This window comes from Pan paniscus, chromosome 6 (genome assembly GCF_029289425.2).
Source record: "Pan paniscus chromosome 6, NHGRI_mPanPan1-v2.0_pri, whole genome shotgun sequence".
In the NCBI taxonomy this organism is placed as follows: domain Eukaryota; kingdom Metazoa; phylum Chordata; class Mammalia; order Primates; family Hominidae; genus Pan; species Pan paniscus.
Genome location: NC_073255.2, coordinates 182708023 through 182729385, shown reverse-complemented (window position 1 = coordinate 182729385; position 21363 = coordinate 182708023). Strand labels below are relative to the sequence as shown.

The following is a 21363-nucleotide window of genomic DNA, read 5'->3' as shown; positions in this document are numbered from 1 at the left end:
TATTCCAAATCTCCAGTTAGATATAAAAGCAAGACTGAGGTTTATAAGACGTGCTTCTCCATTCTCAGACTCAGAAGCCTAGGAGACTAGAATCACAGATTTTAAAAACTGGAATGGATTTTAGAGATAATCTAGTTTTATTCTCTCATAACTACAAAAACTTAAACTCTGAGAGATTATATAAATTGTCTAAGGCTATCCAACTAGTTAGTGGAGTATCTACATCTTTTTGAATTTTTTTGTCTAATCATATCATAGAACTACACTATTATACCTTCTATTTATACCCAAAATACTTAATAATGAGATATCATAATTATATATTTTTTAAATTTTCTTCCTCTAAAGTGTGCTTCTTAATTTTAAAATAAGTAGGAAATTTTCTATAACATCTTTCATTATAGATTCAAAGTTTAAAATATTGCTACTCAATGTGTGGTCCATAGATCAGTCTCAGCATTAGCATCATCTGGGAGCATGTTAGAAATGTTACATTATAGGTTCCACTCCAGATCTACTGAATCAGAATCTGCCAGGTAGTTTATATGCATATTAGCATATGAGAATTGCTGCTCTATGAAGTTACTACTCTTTATACACCAACCTCCCCAGTACCAACTCTGACAATGGCCAGTGCTATTATTCAAGGCCAACAGACATCTGTGTATAACCACTTATTGGCCTATGTTCTAAGTAAATTGATCATCTGTAAAGAACGTATTTTAGCAGAGACTGTAATCTCAGATACAATCTGAGATACAGATACTGCATGAGTTTATTACAGATTCTGTATTAGTCCATTCTCACACTGCTATAAAGAAACTACCTGAGATTGGGTAATTTATAAACAAAGAAAGTTTAATTGACTCACTGTTCCACATAACTGGGGAGTCCTCAGGAAACTTACAATCACGGCAGAAAGGAAAGCAGACACCTTCTTCACAAGGTGGCAGAAGAGAGTAAATTCGAGCACAGGAAACAACTGCCACTTTTAACACCATCAGATCGAGACTCACTCACTATCAGGAGAACAGCATGGGGGAAACCGCCCTCATAATCCAATTACCTCCCTCCCTCGACACGTGGAAATTAAAATTCAAGATAAGATTTGTTTGGGGACACAGAGCCAAACCAGATCAGATGCATAATCATCTAGTACTTGCTGGTTATTGTTTATCTTATGTCAAATTAGATGAATCCTAAGTCTTTGATGTATGTTGCAAAGTTAAGCCGCAAAGATGCTGAAAGTTTACAAATTATAAAGCAAGACCTATAATATTCTATTTGAAGGTGCATATTATTGAAGTTCTGAAACCATCTTGTTATAACACTACATTTCTTAAAAACAAACAATTGGCATGGAACCCAGGAAGTCACAAATGTAATAAGAATGAAAGATACATTTTAAAACAATCCTTGGACTTGTTGGCAGCTTATGAATGCATACATCTCTAATAAAAACTATGTGAGATAATGAATATATTAGTGTTCTGATTTTAGTAATCAGTTTACTCTGTATATCAAAATATTATATCGTACACCTTACATTTATAGGATGAAAAATAAGTTAAATGAGAGAATAAACCTCAGTCGCTATCTATCTCAATGTATTAACAATCCAAATAATTGAAATCTTATTAAAGTAAGCAAACTTTTGAAACAGTAGAACATAGTAATGTCAAGGGGAAATTCTTAAGAATATGAGTCATATTACCTTTATTCACATTAAAAAATAACTACAAATATATTGTAAATGTTGGGTTACAGTTATACTCTCAAAAATGTTATGTGAAAGTATGTAAAGATTGGAAACAATATTATTCATTTTCTTTAAAGTCAGCGATTGATATGGTTTGGCTCTGTGAACCCACCCAAATCTCATCTTGAATTGTAACCCTCTTAATCCCCAAGTGCCAAGGGTGAAACCTGGTTGGGGGTGACTGGATCATAGGGATGGTTCCCCTATGCTGTTCAAATGATAGTGAGTGAATTCTCACAAGATCTGGTTGTTTCCTAAGTGTGGGGATCCTCCCGCTTCATGCTCTTCTCTCTCATCTGCCACCATGTAAGACGTGCCTTTGCTTCCCCTTTGCCTTCTGCCATGATTGTAAGTTGTCTGAGGCCTCCCAAGCCATGCAGAACTGTGAGTCAATTACACCTCTTCCCTTTATCAATTACCCAGTCTCTGGTATTCCTTTATAGCAGTGTGAAAACAAACTAACACAGCAATAAACAATACACTTTGAAATAAAGGTTATTTAGAAAATTGCCTCTTCAAAATGCTTGCTGTTTCAATAACATACATATGTGTTAAATTATCAAAGTTATTTTTATTAGCAAAATTCTCTAAGCTAAATATAATTGAATTATCACAAACTTTAATACTGACCTAAATTCTTTTTAAAAAAATTATTAAGAAGCAGAGTCTCACTCTTGTCTCAGCTGGCTGAAATGCAGTGGTGCAATCATTATTCACTGTAGCTTCGAACTCCGGGGCTCACGCAATCCTTCCACCTCAGCCTCTCCAGTAGCTAGGACTACAGTACAGACACACACCACCACACTTGGCTAGTTTTTAAATATTTCTTTGTAGAGAGAAAGTCTTGCTATGTTGTCCAGGCTGGTCTCAAACTTCTGGCCTCAAGCAATCCTCTTGCCTTGGCCTCCCAAAGTCCTGGGATTACAGGTGTAAGCCACCGTGCCTGGCCAGTGCTGACATTTCTAAGTAACCCTTGAACTATATCCCATGTAGAAAACATCATCCACAAATAAAATAATTTTTTAACATTAATAAAACAAACGCTCCTTTTTCGATACTAAATTTATTTAGGCAACACATATTGACTATGATATAACTATAAAAATTAATATAAACTTTTGGAAACCACAGGCATGCAATATACCTGTATGTTAAAGCACTGAAAGGTTCATTTAACAATGCCAGTCTTTCTTCAACAGTTAAAAATTAGACTTTTATTGAAAGATATTTTGGAATGACTGTTGCTCAATTGCCCTGAATTTCTTTTGGATTTAAATGCATTTTGTGCCAGTGCGTTAAATAATAAATTCTGAAATAAAAAGCAGTGTTTAACTCTTTTGTGTTTGAGATCCAAGGGTCCAGGGAGAAAGAACAATGGATTATTTGATATAAAACAGTCCTGATATTTTTCCTTATTGCCAGTATTTAGTGTTTGAAGATGCCTAGACCGGTGCTTTTTCTCTCCCTAGTGTAACCATGTCTTTCTCCCTCATCTTTGCCTATCTTCCTGGCTAATGGGAGTGTTAAGAGAAGGGCACAGGAGTAAATGAGGAAACCAGAGCAAAGTAAACTGCAAGAGATACTTGAGATTTATTTAACATTTCCCAGAGGTAGAAACCAGAGCGCTGATCTTCATTCTCTGTTTCTTTTCCTATAAATGAAATTGTAATGTCTTCTCCTTTTATGGAAAAGAATATTCAAAAATTGAGGAGGGAAAAAGACAAATGTTTTCCACGTTAATTGACTTTATCCTAAGCCTTTCAGTCTCTGTTTCCAGAAGTTTTGTAATTGTAAAAAAAAAAAAAAAAATACATTATAAAGATACCTTACCAGTCTCTGACAGAGAATGATAAAGAAAGCTTCCTGCACCAACTGAGGCTAGCTGAAAGGCAGGGCGCAGTCAAGGGTCTCATAGACAGGCCCGAGAGCTCTGCCCAAATCCCAGGACATAGAATGACAAGAATTCACTATGACTTATCAATAGGGCCTTAGTATATGTCCCAGAATATAATTTTCCAGTGACCAACTTTCATCATCATTTTTTATGATCCTATCATTTCTAATTCATGCCTTCACTATCTATGTAGCAAAAGGTAATGTTAATTTTGCCTAGACCTTTGCAAGAAAACCACAAAGTTTTTATTACACATAAAGCTGCTTATCATAAATTCCTAATCATAAATATTTTCTACATTTCTAGGGATTATAAAAAACTCAGGACAGAGACCTTGTATCTCAAGCTTTTGGAATCTCCAGAGCCTACCACAGTCAAATATTTTCTTTAATAATGCAAAAAATGTCTATAAGTCATTTCAGCCAAACCTCCAAAACATCTGACCACTATTTTTAAGGAGTTAAAGTAATTTCCACTGTTGGATGTCTCAGCTTTCTAATTATTTGGATAGTCTCAAATTCAAAAATGAGAAACAAATGTCTAATTTATCTCTATACTTTCCATGGCACGTCACAAAACAAGCTTCATATCATCTACCCATATGGCCGACAAGTTAGGGTAAAAATGTTTATGCGTTTGGATATGTTCTTCCTGCTCACAAAGCTCTCCAATTTGCAAATGTCACTTTTCAGAAACATTCATGAGCAAGGTAACTGAATATCTATTATACTGTAAAATAATCTCTACTAAGTAGATATTTTGCATGATTTAATAGTTTTTATCATGTTTTATAATATTTGAGTATACTTTTTTATTAAGTGACATTAACTAGCATGTCATTTGGCAGAATATAGCAATATCATATATTGTTGCATATAATATGAAAATATAAAAATTCAATTAACATAGATTTTATATGCCATCCTTCCTTAATTCAGTATATCTTAATGTATTTGAATGATATTTTTATCTCACTTTTTGGCCATTTACATGAGTTATTATGTGGATATTAGAAAATACACTGGTCTAATCTTTGCTAATTCTGCTTAACTGTAATTTCTAGCTTCCCAAATAAATTCTGAAGTAAATGTAAGAGGCAATTACAAATTATTTTGCAAGATTATTTATAGACTGTATTCTAGTATTATACCCATAGTAACTGCATAATAAATATTTAATGTATTTTAAAATAATAAAAAGTAAAAATCACTAAAACTGATTACCATTGTGTGCCTGTGTCTGCACATTCTGTATTTAATCGTACAGCAAGCCTTTGATAAAGTGCCTTTATTTTGCAATTTTGCATGTTAGAAATCTGGGTCTCAAAAGTTCAGATAATTTGTCCAAGGTCACTCAGGAACAGAGCCAACCAAACCCCAGCTTTTCTGAGACAAATGCCTGTGTGCTGATAACCACTGCAAAATACTTTCCCCAAAGAATATGTAGACGATTCTCAAACACCATTAGTACTTCTACCAAATCAATGTCAATACATTGCAGCAAGTAATTACTATAAAAATTACTTTCAGCAATGCTATAGAACATTAGATTGCAGTGATCTTTATTTTAGGAGCTTGTAGGATAGGATACCCATTCATAGTAAAGGACTGTTTATTTCTTACATACATGGAGATTAGCTTTGACGGTGGAGGCAACTTGCCACAGATAATGAGGAGAGTTGGGCACCCTGCCATAGAGAAGATACCTAATATTTTAAACTCATCGATGATGGATCAATAAATACATGCATACATTTATAAAACACATAATAGTATTCCAATTTTTGCTTGCTTTGATGAAGTTGGCCTAATCAAATCTTACATTTTAAGCTGAATTAAAGTAGATTTCAAATATTTTTGGTTTATATAATCAAAGATACCTATAAAAAAAAGGAGGCCAAACAGAAACAGATACAATTTTGCAAAATCCTTTTAAGACCGAATATACTTTAAAATACAATTTAAAGAACAAACTTATACCTCCCCACAATTATCCCTCCCCACACCTAAATCTGTGCAGTGCATTCCATGTACAGCAATGCATATGCTTTTCATTCCAGATAGCCCAAGAGTCCCAGTCCTTTTTAGCACCAGGGACTGGTTTTATGGAAGACAATTTTCCACAGATGGGGGTTGGGGGTTGGGAGGGGGTGAGGGGATGTTTTCAGGATGATTCAAGTGCATTACATTTATTGTGCACTTTATTTCTATTATTACTACATTGTAATACATAATGAAATAATTATACAACTCATTATAAAGTAGAATCAGTGGGAGTCCTGAGTTTGTTTCCCTGCAACTAGATGAGCCCATCCAGTGTGATGGGATGCAGTGACAGATCATCTGGCATTAGATTCTCCTAAGGAGCACACAACCTAGCATGAACAGCAAAATAGAGTTCACACTCTATGAGAATTTAATGCTGCTGCTGATCCAACAGGAGGTGGAGCTAAGACGGTAATGGTAGCGATGGGGAGCAGCTGGAAATACAGATGAAGCTTAGCTCCCCAGGCCACTGCTCACCTCTTGCTGTGCGGCCCAGTTCCTAACAGGAACCCCCTGGGGTTGGGGACCCCTGAGATACACAGTTTGGCAGTCAAGCGCATCTGTGGAACATACAGCTTTTGTAATGCTGATGTGTAATGCTGATGTTTAATAAAACTGGTAAAACATATATTATTCTGTCTTATTAAAGATAATAAATGCTTACTGCCTATATTTCTTTCCTTTTTTTTTGGAGATGGAGTTTCACACTGTCACCCAGGCTGGAGCGCAGTGGCGTGATCTTGGCTCACTGCAACCTCTGCCTGCTGGGCTCAAGCGATTCTCCTGCCTCAACCTCCCAACTAGCTGGGACTACAGACAAGCACCACCACGCCCTGCTAATTGTAATTTTAGTAGAGATGGGGTATCGCTATGTTGGCCAGGCTGGTTTCAAATTCCTGGCCTCAGGCAATCTGCCTGCCCCGGCCTCCCAAAGTGCTGGGATAATACGCATGAGCCACCACGCCCGGCCCGACTGCCTATATTTCTAACCAGTGAAAATTTCTTTTCTATTTGCTGATAGACAATTAAGCGGGATAATTTACTCTTTCAAAATTTTCTTTTCATTACACGTTTAACAGAAGACTAATTCCAAAACCACTAAATATCTCCTCATCAAAGTGACTTCCAAACTTGGCCAATGTTGGAATTGTGAGGTTGTCCTCTTTTTCTTGGAACAGTCTTTTCCTGCTGTTTGCTTGGCTTTTTCTTTAGCTTTTAGCTAAAATGTTATAACAGAAAGAGTTTCCTTAATCACTCACTGATGACCTTACCTGTGGACTAATTGGAATGATTCAATAATTTTAATTTCTATGTTGTCATACCTATTCAATAAAAGAGAACTTTAAGGTAAATTATTAAGATAGATAAAATATTATAAAATAGACAGTGCAAATAATTTCGAAATTAAGAAAGCATAAGTAGGATATGTGACTTCATAGAAGCATAGAATTAAATGGCAATTTTTAAACTAAAATGTAGAAAACTGAATGTGTTATGTGGAAGCTGATAAAGTGGATAATAAAGAAAATAACTGGAAGATACTTTTAGTTCCAGGTCTAGATGATTAAACTTTCAAAAACATGCTGATGCTCAATGCATGTTTCTCAGTAGTCCCTCTTTACCCATTTCTTAGGGAGCAGTTGACACAGTACAACTCCAGGAAGGAAATGCTTGAGTAGCTAGCATGGTTTGTCTTTAGCGCCACCACTTGAGACTTTGTCATTTGAAAATCCATATGTGGAAACAAACACAGCATGAGAGATCCTCTGAATACTGTAATTATACACATATAAATGAACAAATAGCAGATCTAAAAGCTTTTTTTGAAAAAAAGGCCCTATTGATGCCAATTTGATAAAAGAAACAATGTCATTTTTATTTGCAATATTCTGAAATCTCTCTTTGAAAGTAGATACATGATTCTAATTGTGCCAACAACACATTTTAAATTCCAAAAATTGATATGTGGGGTGATTATATGCTCTGTAAAACGAAAATGCCTCAGATTATTGCATATAATAATTACCTATTTTATCACAATATGAAGACTACTCAAATTGCAGTAACATTTTTCTAATATACTTTGGGCAAAGAGTAGATAATAAATTAAAATTTAAAAATGTTTTATTTCACACTGAGCAAATAAGTATAAACTATCTTTTAAAATAACTGTAGTTGTCCTATTACTTTTAAACAACAGTCCCTTTAAATATTTCTGTTTCATTTTTGGTTTTGACTCATACAGATATGTAAGTTTTAAGGCAGTTTTTTTTTCTGTAATACCAAGATTACTTACAGACACACTTGTTTGCAACTAACATTATATTACAATTATAATACTTCTTAGTATGATGCTTTCAGCTATAAAAACACAACAAAGAAATGCATATTTGTTGCTATAACCTAGCTACATGCACTTTAAGAAACAATTTGTATACAGAGCTAACCCATTTCAATTCCATTTTCAATTGTATTTATTTAACACTGGTTGTGTACCTAGAAATATTTGGGTAATTTGGAGGACATAAGTAAATATAAATCACAGTGTTTTAAGGAATGTGTTTGTCTTCAAGGTATTAGTTGGCTATCTATAAAAGTAGTAGCGACTAAGTATTAAATTATATTTAATTAGATTCTATATTTGTCTTCAAGTATTTTACGGCAGTAGAATATTGGGTAAATGTTAAGCTTTTATTATTTGAGAAGCCCAACTAGAACTACTGGCTGGAATTTATGGGAGTGTAAATCTGTATCAATGCAAGGGAAGGACTTGACAAAAGTAAGAACTGTATAAAGATGGAACCAGTGAGCTTTAAAATGCTTGAGCATCCTTATACTTTGAATATTACAGCACAGAGGTATTTGGGCTAATTTCATGTAATGGTATAATGCAACCAGTACAGTACCTAATATGATGAAACATGTTTACTAAAGTCTAGTTCCTTTAATACAACCATTCCCTAATACCTATCAGCCTAAGGGAAAAAGTACAGGCTCTGCTCATGCAGATTGTGGACTAATAGAAAAGAGAGTAATGTGTTTTTAGTAGGCATCACTGCAGGGATCATTGTGAAGAATATAAAATTTGAAACAGGCTTCGCTAGACTGGCCAACTTTGAAATGGTTCAGAAGTGTGTACTAAGTTGCAAAGGTAAGGATGAAGACAGAGTTTAAAATATAAACAAATAGAATAGAAGTAACTATTTTTATACTTATAAAATTATATTTTTGTCATATTAAAAATGGAAATGAAATTCATTGACATTTCATAACAACTTCAACAATATCAACACATCTGCTGGATTATTACACACTAAATATATATAATTATCAAGTTTTTCAGAAGCTACAGCTATCATTTAGAAGATTTGGTGACATCTTAAGTACTCTATTTAAAGTACTTGTTAGATGCAATAATTATTTTGTTGACACGTCTTTAATTTGCATGCAGATAACAAATAATTCTTCAGATAATAGCTTGTGGAAAGGACAGTGGGGCTTGGGTTTAAAGGCACATGATCACCCATGTGGCTTAAGAAAAGCACAGAAAATCTTTTAAAATAAAATCCGGTAGAAAAAGGGTTGCAGAAGTTGTAAGCTTTCACAACATGGTTTCAAATTTCCCTTATGATAGATACACATTTACTTATAAAATGAGGAAAATATTTGTGGTTTATTCTTTGAAAATATATTTCTCGCCTTCCTTCTGTTGTCGGTACTATGGGGTAATTTCTCACTTTAATATCAGATAATTGGAGGTGGTTTTCATTATTTGTGATCACTGTGTTCCTTATAAGTTCAGAAACCAAAGAATTTGCCTGCCGCGTCTTAGTATTTCACCTGTGATTAGAGCAAATTGCCACAGGGAGGTGTTGATACATCAATCTGCTCCAAGATTCTGAGGCTTGGACCGTAAATGAGTTTCCTCTAAATCAGCATAGATAAAACAGGAAAAATGAAAGGAGGGGACAAAATGTAAGAAGGTGTAAGAGAAATATGATTCGAAACAGCATGTTGTGTTAGAGAAACTGCAAAGATCTCAGTATGGTCGGTTAGATTATAGGGTGCAAATGTTGGGTTAGGAGGAGACTAAATTTAAGAGACAGGGAAGAACTAGAGAAATGCAGTACTATAACAAGATTTGTGTTTTGGGAAAGTATTTCTGGCATAGATATAGATGATAAGCTAGAGGGGGAAGATTAGAATCCGGGAGGCATACCAGGAGGCTACTAAGTTAACGCCTGGAGGGAAATGCTGAAAATCTTAACTATAGAAGCTGTGATAGGAATGGAGAGCAGCGGATGGATACAAGAAATATTTAAGCATTAGGACTGGCAAATATTTTAAAGACAAATATTTTCCCACTGCCATGAAAGCAAAGGAAAAAGTTATTTTCTCAACAGCACTCTCAAGAAAAGCTTCATGGATTAGCGATTGTATGAAATGAATACTCAAAACTGTGCTTATAGATTAAACAATTATCATCTTTTAACTTTAGTAATAGCAATCATATTTACAGTTTTCGATACAGACTTCAACATTTCCTGAGAACTGATTTAAAGACAGCTTTTATGTATACCTGACAAAGCATTTTAAGAAATATTTTACATAGCTTTAAATAAATGTTTTCACTACATGACTAATTACATGTATTTCAATAGTACTCAAATGATAGAACTACACTGCAAAAGTACCTTATTGTGAAGAAGAACAAAAATGACATATATATTATGATTTAATGTGCTACCATTGAAAGAGCTGCATTCCTCTCTTTATTTCAAATATATTTCTTTATTTTTTACCAATGTAATTTTTAAGTCTCCAGAACATATGACAGTGTCATCAAGGAATAAGTAAACAAAAAGATAGAAACATTATGCCAATAGGCTTTTTCCTTTATATACAAGCAATCAAGCCTTACAATGTTGCCTAGATGTAAGCTGAAACTTCTTAGAGAACTTGAACACAGAGACAGCACTTCACTCTCAGCCAGCTATGCCACGGTGAAGAGCACTGGACCTGGAAATAGGCCAAGCTGGTGGCCCAGGGAAGTTACTTCTCCATGTGTCTCTGATTTTTTCATTTGCAAACTGAAGCATTGTTATAAGAAATAAGTGACCTAGTACACATAAAGAGTAGTGCCTGATTTGAAAGGCTGGGAAGAAAGATTTAATAAGAAGTCAACACAACAAATATTAGCTATTTACGTAATACAAGCAGAACGTTTAATAAGTATAATATGTACTGCTGCCTGGAGTTCTAGAAAAGGACACTCATTGATTAATGCTGAAAATGTAAATTGTTACAGAATTTGTGGAACTCAATCAGGCAACATTTATTAGCCAAAAACTAAACATCTTCTTTGATCAAGCATCCCTGTCTTTGGAATCAATTCCACAAAAATAACCCCCTCAGTATCTAGAATATTAGAATAAGGTTGTTTTTGTTTATGTTCTTAATGGTAGAAGCAATGTTAATACCCCACCACGGCACATTTTTATCTCTGACACGGTACTATTTTTGTCAACTGACACAATAAAATAGTTATTCTTTTTTTTTTTTGGAGACGGAGTCTCGCTCTGTCACCCAGGCTGGAGTGCAGTGGCGCGATCTCGGCTCACTGCAAGCTCCGCCTCCTGGGTTCACGCCATTCTCCTGCCTTAGCCTTCCAAGTAGCTGGGACTACAGGCGCCCGCCACAACGCCCAGCTAATTTTTTGTATTTTTAGTAGAGATGGGGTTTCACCGTGTTAGCCAGGATGGTCTCGATCTCCTGACCTCGTGATCCGCCTGCCACAGCCTCCCAAAGTGCTGGGATTACAGGCGTGAGCCACCGCACCTGGCCAAAATAGTTATTCTTAATTCTGTACTGTGGACATACAAAAACACAATTAACTATGCTACTATTTCCTTTTAACTAGTCATAACTTAATAACTTAAATGTTTACGTTAAGATATATAAATAAAACTTACATATACTACAGAAGTGCATGAGGCATGATTAAATTTCATTTTTGGAAATTTCATTACTGCCATTGAAAATCTCTTCTACTATAAGTTAAGCATTCGTTTTAACATATTCTTTAGGTATGAGGACATTAACCAAGTGACTTAAATCATAAGTATACTTTATTAGCTGAAAAACTGCTGGTGGTGGCAATATATATAACTTGAGTAAAAAAATAAAGTTTTATATTAAATACCAAATCTCATGGGATTATACGTGGCTGTCAGGCATATTGTGTGGAGAAAGATTCTATGGCCATATTCAAATCCACTGAGTAAAATACCATGAGAATTAGTAACATTAGTATTGATGGCAGCATCGAACTCATTGTGTTATTGTTGCTATGAATACATAGAAAAAAACACCTGAATCATGTTTTCTTCAGTTGGTTGGCATTAAAAACACTAAGCTAGTATAATAGTTTCATAACCTAAAAACTTGATAGTCATATTTTATAGTCCAGACATATTTTTATTTGAACCAAAAAATGTTTCAAATATGCTACATAACAATTTACATTTTAAGTTAGAATTTATTAGCAATTAAGTAATTTAATGCATCATAGGCCATTATTTAACATGTACTTAATAAATTTTTAAAAATAAGACCCATAAAATATGCTATAATTTCACTATGTGACATAATTAGGCTGAAATTTTTTCATGTAGTTCTGTTTATAAATTTTTGACCAATTTCTGAAAAAGACATATATATATAGACAGTCTGTACTTATGTTACTTAATAATTTGGTTCCCATTAAGAGGTGACTGCTTAGAAAAACGAGTTAACAGTGATAAAATTTAATCCACATGTGTTTTCTGTTAGTTCAAAATAACTACTTCAGTCTATGATATAGAAGTGACAATAAGCACTTTTTTTTTTAATTTTACTTTAAGTTCTGGGATACATGTGCAGAACGTGAAGGTTTGTTACACAGGTATACATGTGCCATGGTGGTTTGCTGCACCCATCAACCCGTTATCTACATTAGGTATTTCTCCTAATGCTATCCCTCCCCTAGCCCTCCACCCCTCGACAGGCCCGGGTGTGTGATGTTCCCCTCCCTGTGCCGAGGTGTTCTCATTATTCAACTCCCACTTATGAGTGAGAACATGCAACGTTTGGTTTTGTGTTCCTGTGTTAGTTTGCTGACAATGATGGTTTCCAGCTTCATCCGTGTCCATGCAAAGAAATGAACTCATCCTTTTTTATGGCTGCATAGTATTCCATGATGTGTTCTTGTCACATTTTATTTGTCCAGTCTATTACTGATGGGGATTTGGGTTGGTTTCAAGCCTTTGCTATTAAAAATAGAAGCACCTTTAATTTTAAGAGAATTTTCTTAGAGTTATTATTTTATTTGGCATATCATGGTATTTCACCACTTAACAGACTGTTTTTTAACAATACAAACTGTGCCTAGTTTTTTTTCATGTATTCCTTTCAAATAATACTATAATTGAACAGCTTAGATGATATTATAACAGTAAATAAAAATTATGAGTCCAGGCAAGATTTTTCTTTTCACATACTATTTCAACATGACATCTAATGCATAGAGGTGAACAAATCCTTCCTGAATTTAACTAAACTTTATGTAACCTGATTCCATCTTAGATGTCCCAGACAACACAGGTTTAGTAACTTTTGACAGTGCGTATGCAGGTCACACCTCTATTGCCTGCCATTTTCTATGATTCACATTTCCAGATCACCATCCCAGTGTAGATGAAGAAGGTTGTGAATGTACTAGAAAAGGTAATGAAAAACTTATATATGTTTGGGGAATTTTTCCTGGTAAAAGTATTCTCAGAATCTAATTTCACCTCTTTCCTAAACATAAAAACATTAAGGCATATATCACTATTTATGTTTATGAAGGTATTTCAAGCAAACCTAAATCACAAGGTAAATACAGAATACGGCCCCCAGGAGCTCCTCTGTATTTTTTCAACATTTTTACAGTATACCCAAAATATGTGATCTTCAGCAAGCAAATTCAGAGCCAACAACCACATCTTTATATCTAGATTTCCTACTATCAGGGGAGGCTTTAAAATCTGCAGTGTCATAAAAAATCAGTTACCTCAAGCTGTTATTATGAATAGCTACCTCCAAAGTGAACTAAAGAAGGGTTTAAGAAGATATTTTTCAAAACTTACAATTGAAGAAAGAATCAACTTTGTTTTCTAAGTGCAAATGCTTTGTTGGAAAGAATAATTGGCTTAAAACATTTAACCTTCATGATTTTACAGAAGGATCGTGATGTAACAGCCAACTAAAGGCATATATAATTTACTAAATAGTTACATGGACAGGATGAAATTGGATGTGTACTGGCTAAAGTTTGTAAATAGGCTGTATTTTAAATGGCAATGTTATTTACCACAGATAAAGAAACGGTATTCTAAGCATCTCTGTAAAATAATACCACTGATAGCACTGGGTAGGAATATGAATGAATGAATGAATGAATGGGAGAGTTTGGAAGTCCTAACCAGAGTAACACCAAATCTTCAACTCAATATCAATGGAAAAACCAAGTCTTATTCTTTACTGGTTTCTAAACTATGCAGAAATTATTTCATGTTCATTTAGTTTAATATCAATCTTATTGTTGGCAATTTCAATATATTTGTGATTTTACTGAGTACAGTAAATCTCAGTCCCTTCTCTGAGTTCTAGATTAGAAAATAACTCACAGAGAGGAAATAACATTCTTTATATAAGTATTGCTGATACAAAAGAATAAGGCTTAAATGTGTGATACAGTGGGATTCATTAACCTTATTTCTAAAATTAAACAGAGTCTCAAGCCATAGGAAGAACCGAACACCATAAGGCTCTTCGCGCTATCACTATTAGTGCAGAGGCAAAGCCTACTTTTATCTATCATTCAGCAGAATCTATTCTTTCTGCAGGCAGCCTGGAAGGAGAAAGGAGGGGCTGAGGTAAGCACATCTAGGTCCTTTTCCCATAGTCACCAAACAGATAAGTAACTCTACCTAACATAGGAAGGAACGAATGAACTGTAGACATAGACTCTAAGAGTGTGATAGACGGACTTTTCTTCCCATAAAACGAACTGTTAGGATGGAGAAAGAGGAAGCATCTCCACATTCCAACATCCTTATCTGCTCAGAACTAAAACATATAGCTTCTACAGAGCCCAGGAGATGGGAAAATCCAGTGTTTTAGTGAATCACTCTGTTACAAGTATTCTTTTCAAGGCTTTCATTTGAAAATTAACAGCTGTATATAAATGATTGCATCATTATTCTTACTTATTAAAATGGCAAAAATAAGCATATAATTTATTTCAGCAGCCCAATACTGGTTGTAGAAATATACCTTATGTTTCTGATAACTACTTATCTTAAAATATGTATCTCTCTAGAAACAGGTAACAGCCAGTTTCAGATACTGGTACAGACATAAATATAAAATTTTATTTTATTTCACACAACACTGGTTTTGAGGCTTAAAATTACTATATATGCTGTTTTATAACTTTGCAAGTAGTAAAAAATGATAAAGTAAAGCACTTCACAAATCAGGACTAGAGATGGGAAAATCTTTAAAGTACATGTTTTATTTCTTCATCCCACTGACATCAATCACTAAACAGACAACTTGCACAAGTTGGAGCTCCATATGTTTAATATTTTAAAGAAAAGCACATTTGAATTAAGAATTTCTGAGCCTAGATTCTCTCCTTATTCTGTATACCATTTACAACAAATACAAAAATCTACTTCTTAAAAACAGATGACAAGTGTAGACATGTCACATTTCTTCTTTCAATCATAAAAAAGATTCACAAGACTAAAAATCAGCCGGGCGTGGTGGCGGGCGCCTGTAGTCCCAGCTACTCGGGAGGCTGAGGCAGGAGAATGGCGTGAACCCAGGAGGCGGAGCTTGCAGTGAACTGAGATCGGGCCACTGCACTCCAGCCTGGGCGACAGAGCAAGACTCCGTCTCAAAAAAAACAAAAAACAAAAAACAAAAAAAGGAAGCTTTATGTAAACTTTAAGAGATTTGAGTAAGTTTTTGTCTAGAAGAATTTACTAATAAGGAACAGTGAATTAAATCTCAAAGAAATTATAGAACTTGAAAGGTTTTGCCACTTAAAATAGACAAAAAAACATATATCATCATGCATTTCCTAACAATAAGGATATATTTTGAGAAATGTATCCTTAGGCAATTTTGTCTTTGTGCCAACATCATAGAGTACACACTCACAAACCTAGATAGTGTAGCCTACTACACACATAGCATAGACTGTTTGGTATGGGTTGTTGCTTCTGGGCTACAAACCTGTACTGCATGTTATTACACTGAATACTATAGGCAATTATAACACAATGCCTCTTTGTGTATCTCATCATACTTAAACATGGAAAAGATACAGTAAAAATATGATATACAAGATGAAAAATGGCACACCTATATATGACAGCTCCATTATAATTTTAGGGAACCACCAACATACACGTGGTCCATCATTGAACTGAAATGTCATTATGGGGCACATAACTGTAAGATTTAAAATATGATATGCACCAAACAACTTTGATATCATCTAAAATGATATGTTGTAGGTTTATAACTGCATAAAGGTTAATAAGAGCTAAATTAAATTTGTGGATTAATTTTTTTGCCCAATTTTGCCATATATTGATTGTAAAGAGTAAAATTTGAACAATGATTCTTACTTCCTGAATATCCGTGCCTATAATAAAATCGAGATTATACATTTCTCTCCAATTAGTTAATAATTATTAGTTGCATTAAGCAAATAATGTGCTATGCTTTATCAACCAATGAATTTTGCTTGCCTAAAGCTCCTTTTAAGTTTAAATTGTTTTCATTAAGACAAGTTCATTACTATGTTCAAGGTCTCTATAAACCAGCAGTCTTTGCTTTTATATGCATTTACATATTTTACATTTAAAATATACCATTTTGGGAGAAGTATATGAATTGAGGAAGAGAAAATAGACTAATATACTATTGCTTAATATTGTTGCATTAGTTACTTAAAATAATTGCACTGGAAAAGACCTTTCTATAAACTTGTAAACAACTTAAATTCCTTGAATGGTGTTTTAGAAAATATATAAATATACACATTTTTACATATAATACTTAATATATGTGCTATATTAAATATGTATCTATGTACTTTATAACATGTATTCAAATGTTTTTATAAAACATATGAACAAATACATATATATTTATACACATATATATTCATGTGTGTGTATATATACACGTATAAAATCATATTTGTTAGAGAATATGTGAATTAATTCAAAACACATTTCCCAAATGTGATGGTCAATGAAATTATAGGTTAATAGTTCTACTAAATGATGTAAATTGGCCTTTATGAGAGATCATTTATTTAAGTGAAAATTCAGTTAACTCTAAAAAGTGAATTTATTAAGCGCTAGCTTAAACTCCTCATCATTTAGAACTGCACCATCGAGGTCTTTATAATATGTTCAAATAAATGCAACTCCCTAAGAGTGAAATATTTTCTTTAAACTTCCCACGTGTGTCCCGCGTATCTACATTTACAGGAAGGGAAGATACACGATTTGTTACATCAGCTCAGCAGCAGTTCATTTTCGCTATCTGCAAAGAAATTAGATTATATTTTTACATAACCATAGTGATGAGCTTTGTTTTCAAGTTTATTCTAGTCTGCTTGTACAACACATAGTATTAACAGTTTTTATATGTCTGTCGACAGAGAAAAAGAAATAAGTCATAAGCAAATACATATTTGAAATGCAGTTGTTGTGAAATAAACATCTTCTGTCCCTCATATTAAAAAGGTATTTAGGAACAGAAAGTTTGAGCATACTCATCACATTTTAAAAATGTGTACCAAAGAAAAATGATAGTTTTAGATTTTCATGCTACTTTTTGTCTTGTGATGACCTCTCCTGGTTGAGTTGCTCATTATCTTAGATTCATGTAGTTTCCATCTTTTTCTCCTTTGAATGTTTTATATTAAGAATATAACTATCATACTCTCCTTCAGAGCTATATATAATGTAAATACAAATGTTCATTAATGTAAAGTACAGTTGATATTTAAAGTACTGAATCCATGAAACTCATTCTAATCAATAAAGTTCTGTAGCATCCTTATTATTTAATTCATTTCCAGGATATAGGGCAACTTTGCATTTTGGTCACACAGTTTAAATTCAAACGAAATAAAAAGCCACCTTAATTAAGCCATTACACATTTTTAAACAATAGAGAATGAAAGCCAAGTTAATAAAAAATCTTAATGGCCATAACTATTAACCATCTTAAAAGTAATTGTTTCTATGTTCTCTGTCTTCAAATTCTAACTAAAAAGTTGAAAACTCAGAAAATATTTATGAAATAACAACTTTTTTATCTTAAAATGCATTAACCCAATGGCTGCCAGTGTTCCATTTGCTACGCATGGCAGATGTTTCAGATGGACCCATCAGAATTAAAGTATACAGAATGATGGAACACAGAACCCAGGAAAAACCCTGGATATGAGGACCTTCAATCAGTGAATATAATAAATTTAACATATAAGGAGTTTATTTTCCAGGAAAAGTGGCAGGAAATTCTATACAACCAGACCTTGAAATGGAAACAGGAATTTCATCAAACTAGTTTCCCAGTGATAGAGTTACATATTTGTGTAAATATCAACAGCAAGCATTATATCCCCACAATTTGTTTAAATTTATAAAATTGACATAAATATTAACAATATTTAACTCTTTGTGATTTAACTTGTGTTATAAAAAATGCTATACAATGTTTTCAAGTTCATTACAAACTTAGATTGCCAGTTAGTTTATCTCCTTAACTTTACACATTGTGAGAAAAGAAAAGCTAATACCGTACTTAGGAAGATATGTCAAAACAGTAATACTGGCTCATAACCGGATATTATATAGTAGATTCCTTATTACAACTTATAATGTCCTTTTTCAATGCTATTCCTGTTGATATTTACCACTACAATAAGATCATTATTAACAAAGATGCATTAATACATCCCAAAATCTTAGAAATAAAGAGAAGACTACTTCGCATATGACGAATTCTGGAAAATATTAAACTTTTCTTTTCCTAAATGGACAAAAAAATCTTCCTTTTAAACTCTGAAATCTCCATGATAATTCTTTATCAACTTACTCATTCTCAGAAACTAGTATGCGCTTATGAATATTATCCTAAGATTCCTATAGGCAGTCTTTCTAGTGTTTAACTCTTTCTGAACCAAAGGAACAATCATGCATTTCCTCTCTACATGCACAGTATGCACTTCTAAAGGAATGCAGAAAATGGGCCAGAATCTTCCATTTCTTTCTAAACCTCATGAAAACAGGGGCAGTCTTAAACACACACACACACAAACACACACACACAGTTGATTAAAATGCAGAGATATACATATTGAATAGAATTATTTTCCTGAAAACCCTATTAAGAATCTGTTTATTACTACATTAACGACGCTTTGCACTGAGTGTCCCAAGTCCCGTACTGCATCAGTCATATCCATGATATCAAAGTATCAAAGAATTAAAGCAATTTCAGTTACAATTTCGCTGCCTTCCATTTTAATAAGCAAGTACTAAATGGACATTAACTTTTTAAGGGAACGGCAGAGGTTAAAGAGACCCTGTAGGTGCCCAAACTGTTTAAAATATGCTCCTCTTGTTAACCTCAACCCCGTGCTCATTAAGTTATAACCATAAATAAAAATAAGAAACTTGGTTTTGCCATGGTCTTCACTTTTCATTCACTGACCTCCCTAAGCCAAATGCAGTTAACTCTCCCTGCACAAACAACTCCTAAGAAGCTGCCATCTACATCAGTCTCTCTAGCCAAGCTCTTGCCAACCGATCACCAAGACCAGGAACAACTTTCCAGAAACATCACCAGCGTCACAACCCTGTCTCTTCCAAAACAGAAACGCTGGGTTTCGAGTTTGTCTACTGCAGTGGCTGCAAGTGTGTGACAGCGGAGACACAAACACATCAGGGTGCCAGCACTGCGATGCACCTCGGAGTTGATACCCTGGTGCCAAACATCAATGCCGCACTGAAACTGCTCCAGAGCAGAGCGAGGAGACAGCTACTTACGGGACGTGGAGGGAGCCGTCCAGGCTCTGCAGAGGCAGCTGCTGACAATCCACAGCAGGAGCGCTGCCCCGCAGCCGGCGCGCGGAGCCGCCTGCATCCTTCGCCTCCCGGCCGGCGGCGCTCCAAGAGCTCGCTGCGGAGATGCAGTCCGACTCTCCGTAGGGTTCTTGAAGGGAGATGGGCTGTCCTCAAATACGCGAGGAAGCCAAGCCCCTCCCGCTTCCTCTTCTCCCCTCACCCCCCTCCAGGCTCCAGTTCTTCCGGGCTTGGAGCGGCAGGGGAGTCTCAGCCTTCGTTCTCCCTCCGTGCGGGTATTGCCTCTTGCACTGTGTGCCAGTGCAACGCCGGGGGAGGAAATTCAAACCAAGAAGGCAAAGGAGGGGGAAGAGGGGAGGGAACGGACACCTACCCCGCCCTCTCCTTCTTGAAAAAAAAAAAAAAATCACCAAAGGACGGGGGAGGGAGGTAATCAGAAGAGCAGAGGCTGCAGAAGAGGAAGGCAGAGCGACGGGGACGGTGGTGCAGCTGTTGCCACTGCGGGCGAGCGCTCCCTCCGCCGCCGGGCAGCGTGACTCGGGGGGTTTCCACTCGCCCGTCAGCTCACATGGAGAGCTTGTGTATGTGGGGAGCGCGCAGCGCAGCCGGGGCGCACGCACGGCCTCAGCGCTGCGCCGCGCGAGGAAGCATCTCCCGGGCGGCGGAGCGCGAGCAGCAGCAACAGCCGCGGAGAGCAGGAGACGCCGCCGCCGCCGCCAGCGCCTGTGAGCCCGGGCGGCGAGCGAGGCGGAGGGAAGCCCTCCCTTCTCTTCCCTTCTCGGTTCCCTCTTCGGCTCCTCCTCCTCCTCCGCCTCCTCCTCCTCTTCCTCCTCCTTACCGTACCCCTCTGGCTGTCACAACCCTTCTGCCCTGCCCTGGCCTCGTTTGAAAGCAAAAGGGAGACTGAGCCGACCGGCCGGGGTCCATCAGCTGGGGCGGGGGCGGAGCAAGGAGGCGCGCGCCTCTCCCTGGGCGGGAGGTGATGCTGTCCGCGGTGCTGAAGTTGGGGATTTGCCGTGTAATCCTAGAACCCTGCTCCAAACCTGGCTGCCCCCTACCCGGCTGCAGGAAGGAGAACACCCTCGCTCGGATGCCTTCTCCTTTCCTTCTCTCCTCCCCTTCAGATAAAGATGGTACAGGCTCCTGGAGCTCCGGCCCCCCGGGAACCACAATCAGGCGTCCGACAGGCAGGTCTTCCGAGTGGTCCTAACACCAAGTGACGGTGCTAAACATCCCCACTGACTGGAGCAGGGAGGGAGGACTGCAGATGCCGTTAATGCACATGTTTTCGATATGTAATTAATTCGTACTCATACATATGCACACGTACACCAAACACACGCTGCTGCCAGGAGAAACTACACTTAGGCAAACACGCATACAAACACAAACACAAAACGGAAATACATAAGCAGGCATATGGGTAACTATTTCAAGGTACCTGAGGCATTGCAAGCACTA

At 36.0% G+C, this 21363-nt stretch overlaps 1 protein-coding gene across 1 annotated transcript in view; it reads right to left on the bottom strand.

Moving 5' to 3' along the window:
* The window catches only part of CNTNAP2 (contactin associated protein 2), a 2297635-nt gene extending 2276843 nt beyond the window's left edge, over window positions 1–20792 (bottom strand). Inside the window, exon 1 of the mRNA XM_003820514.5 lies at window positions 19867–20792. Coding sequence (XP_003820562.5) covers window positions 19867–19963 — 97 coding nt within the window. The 5' untranslated portion in view covers window positions 19964–20792. The remainder of the gene's footprint in view (window positions 1–19866) is intronic.
* Between the last annotated feature and the right edge of the window lie 571 nt (window positions 20793–21363).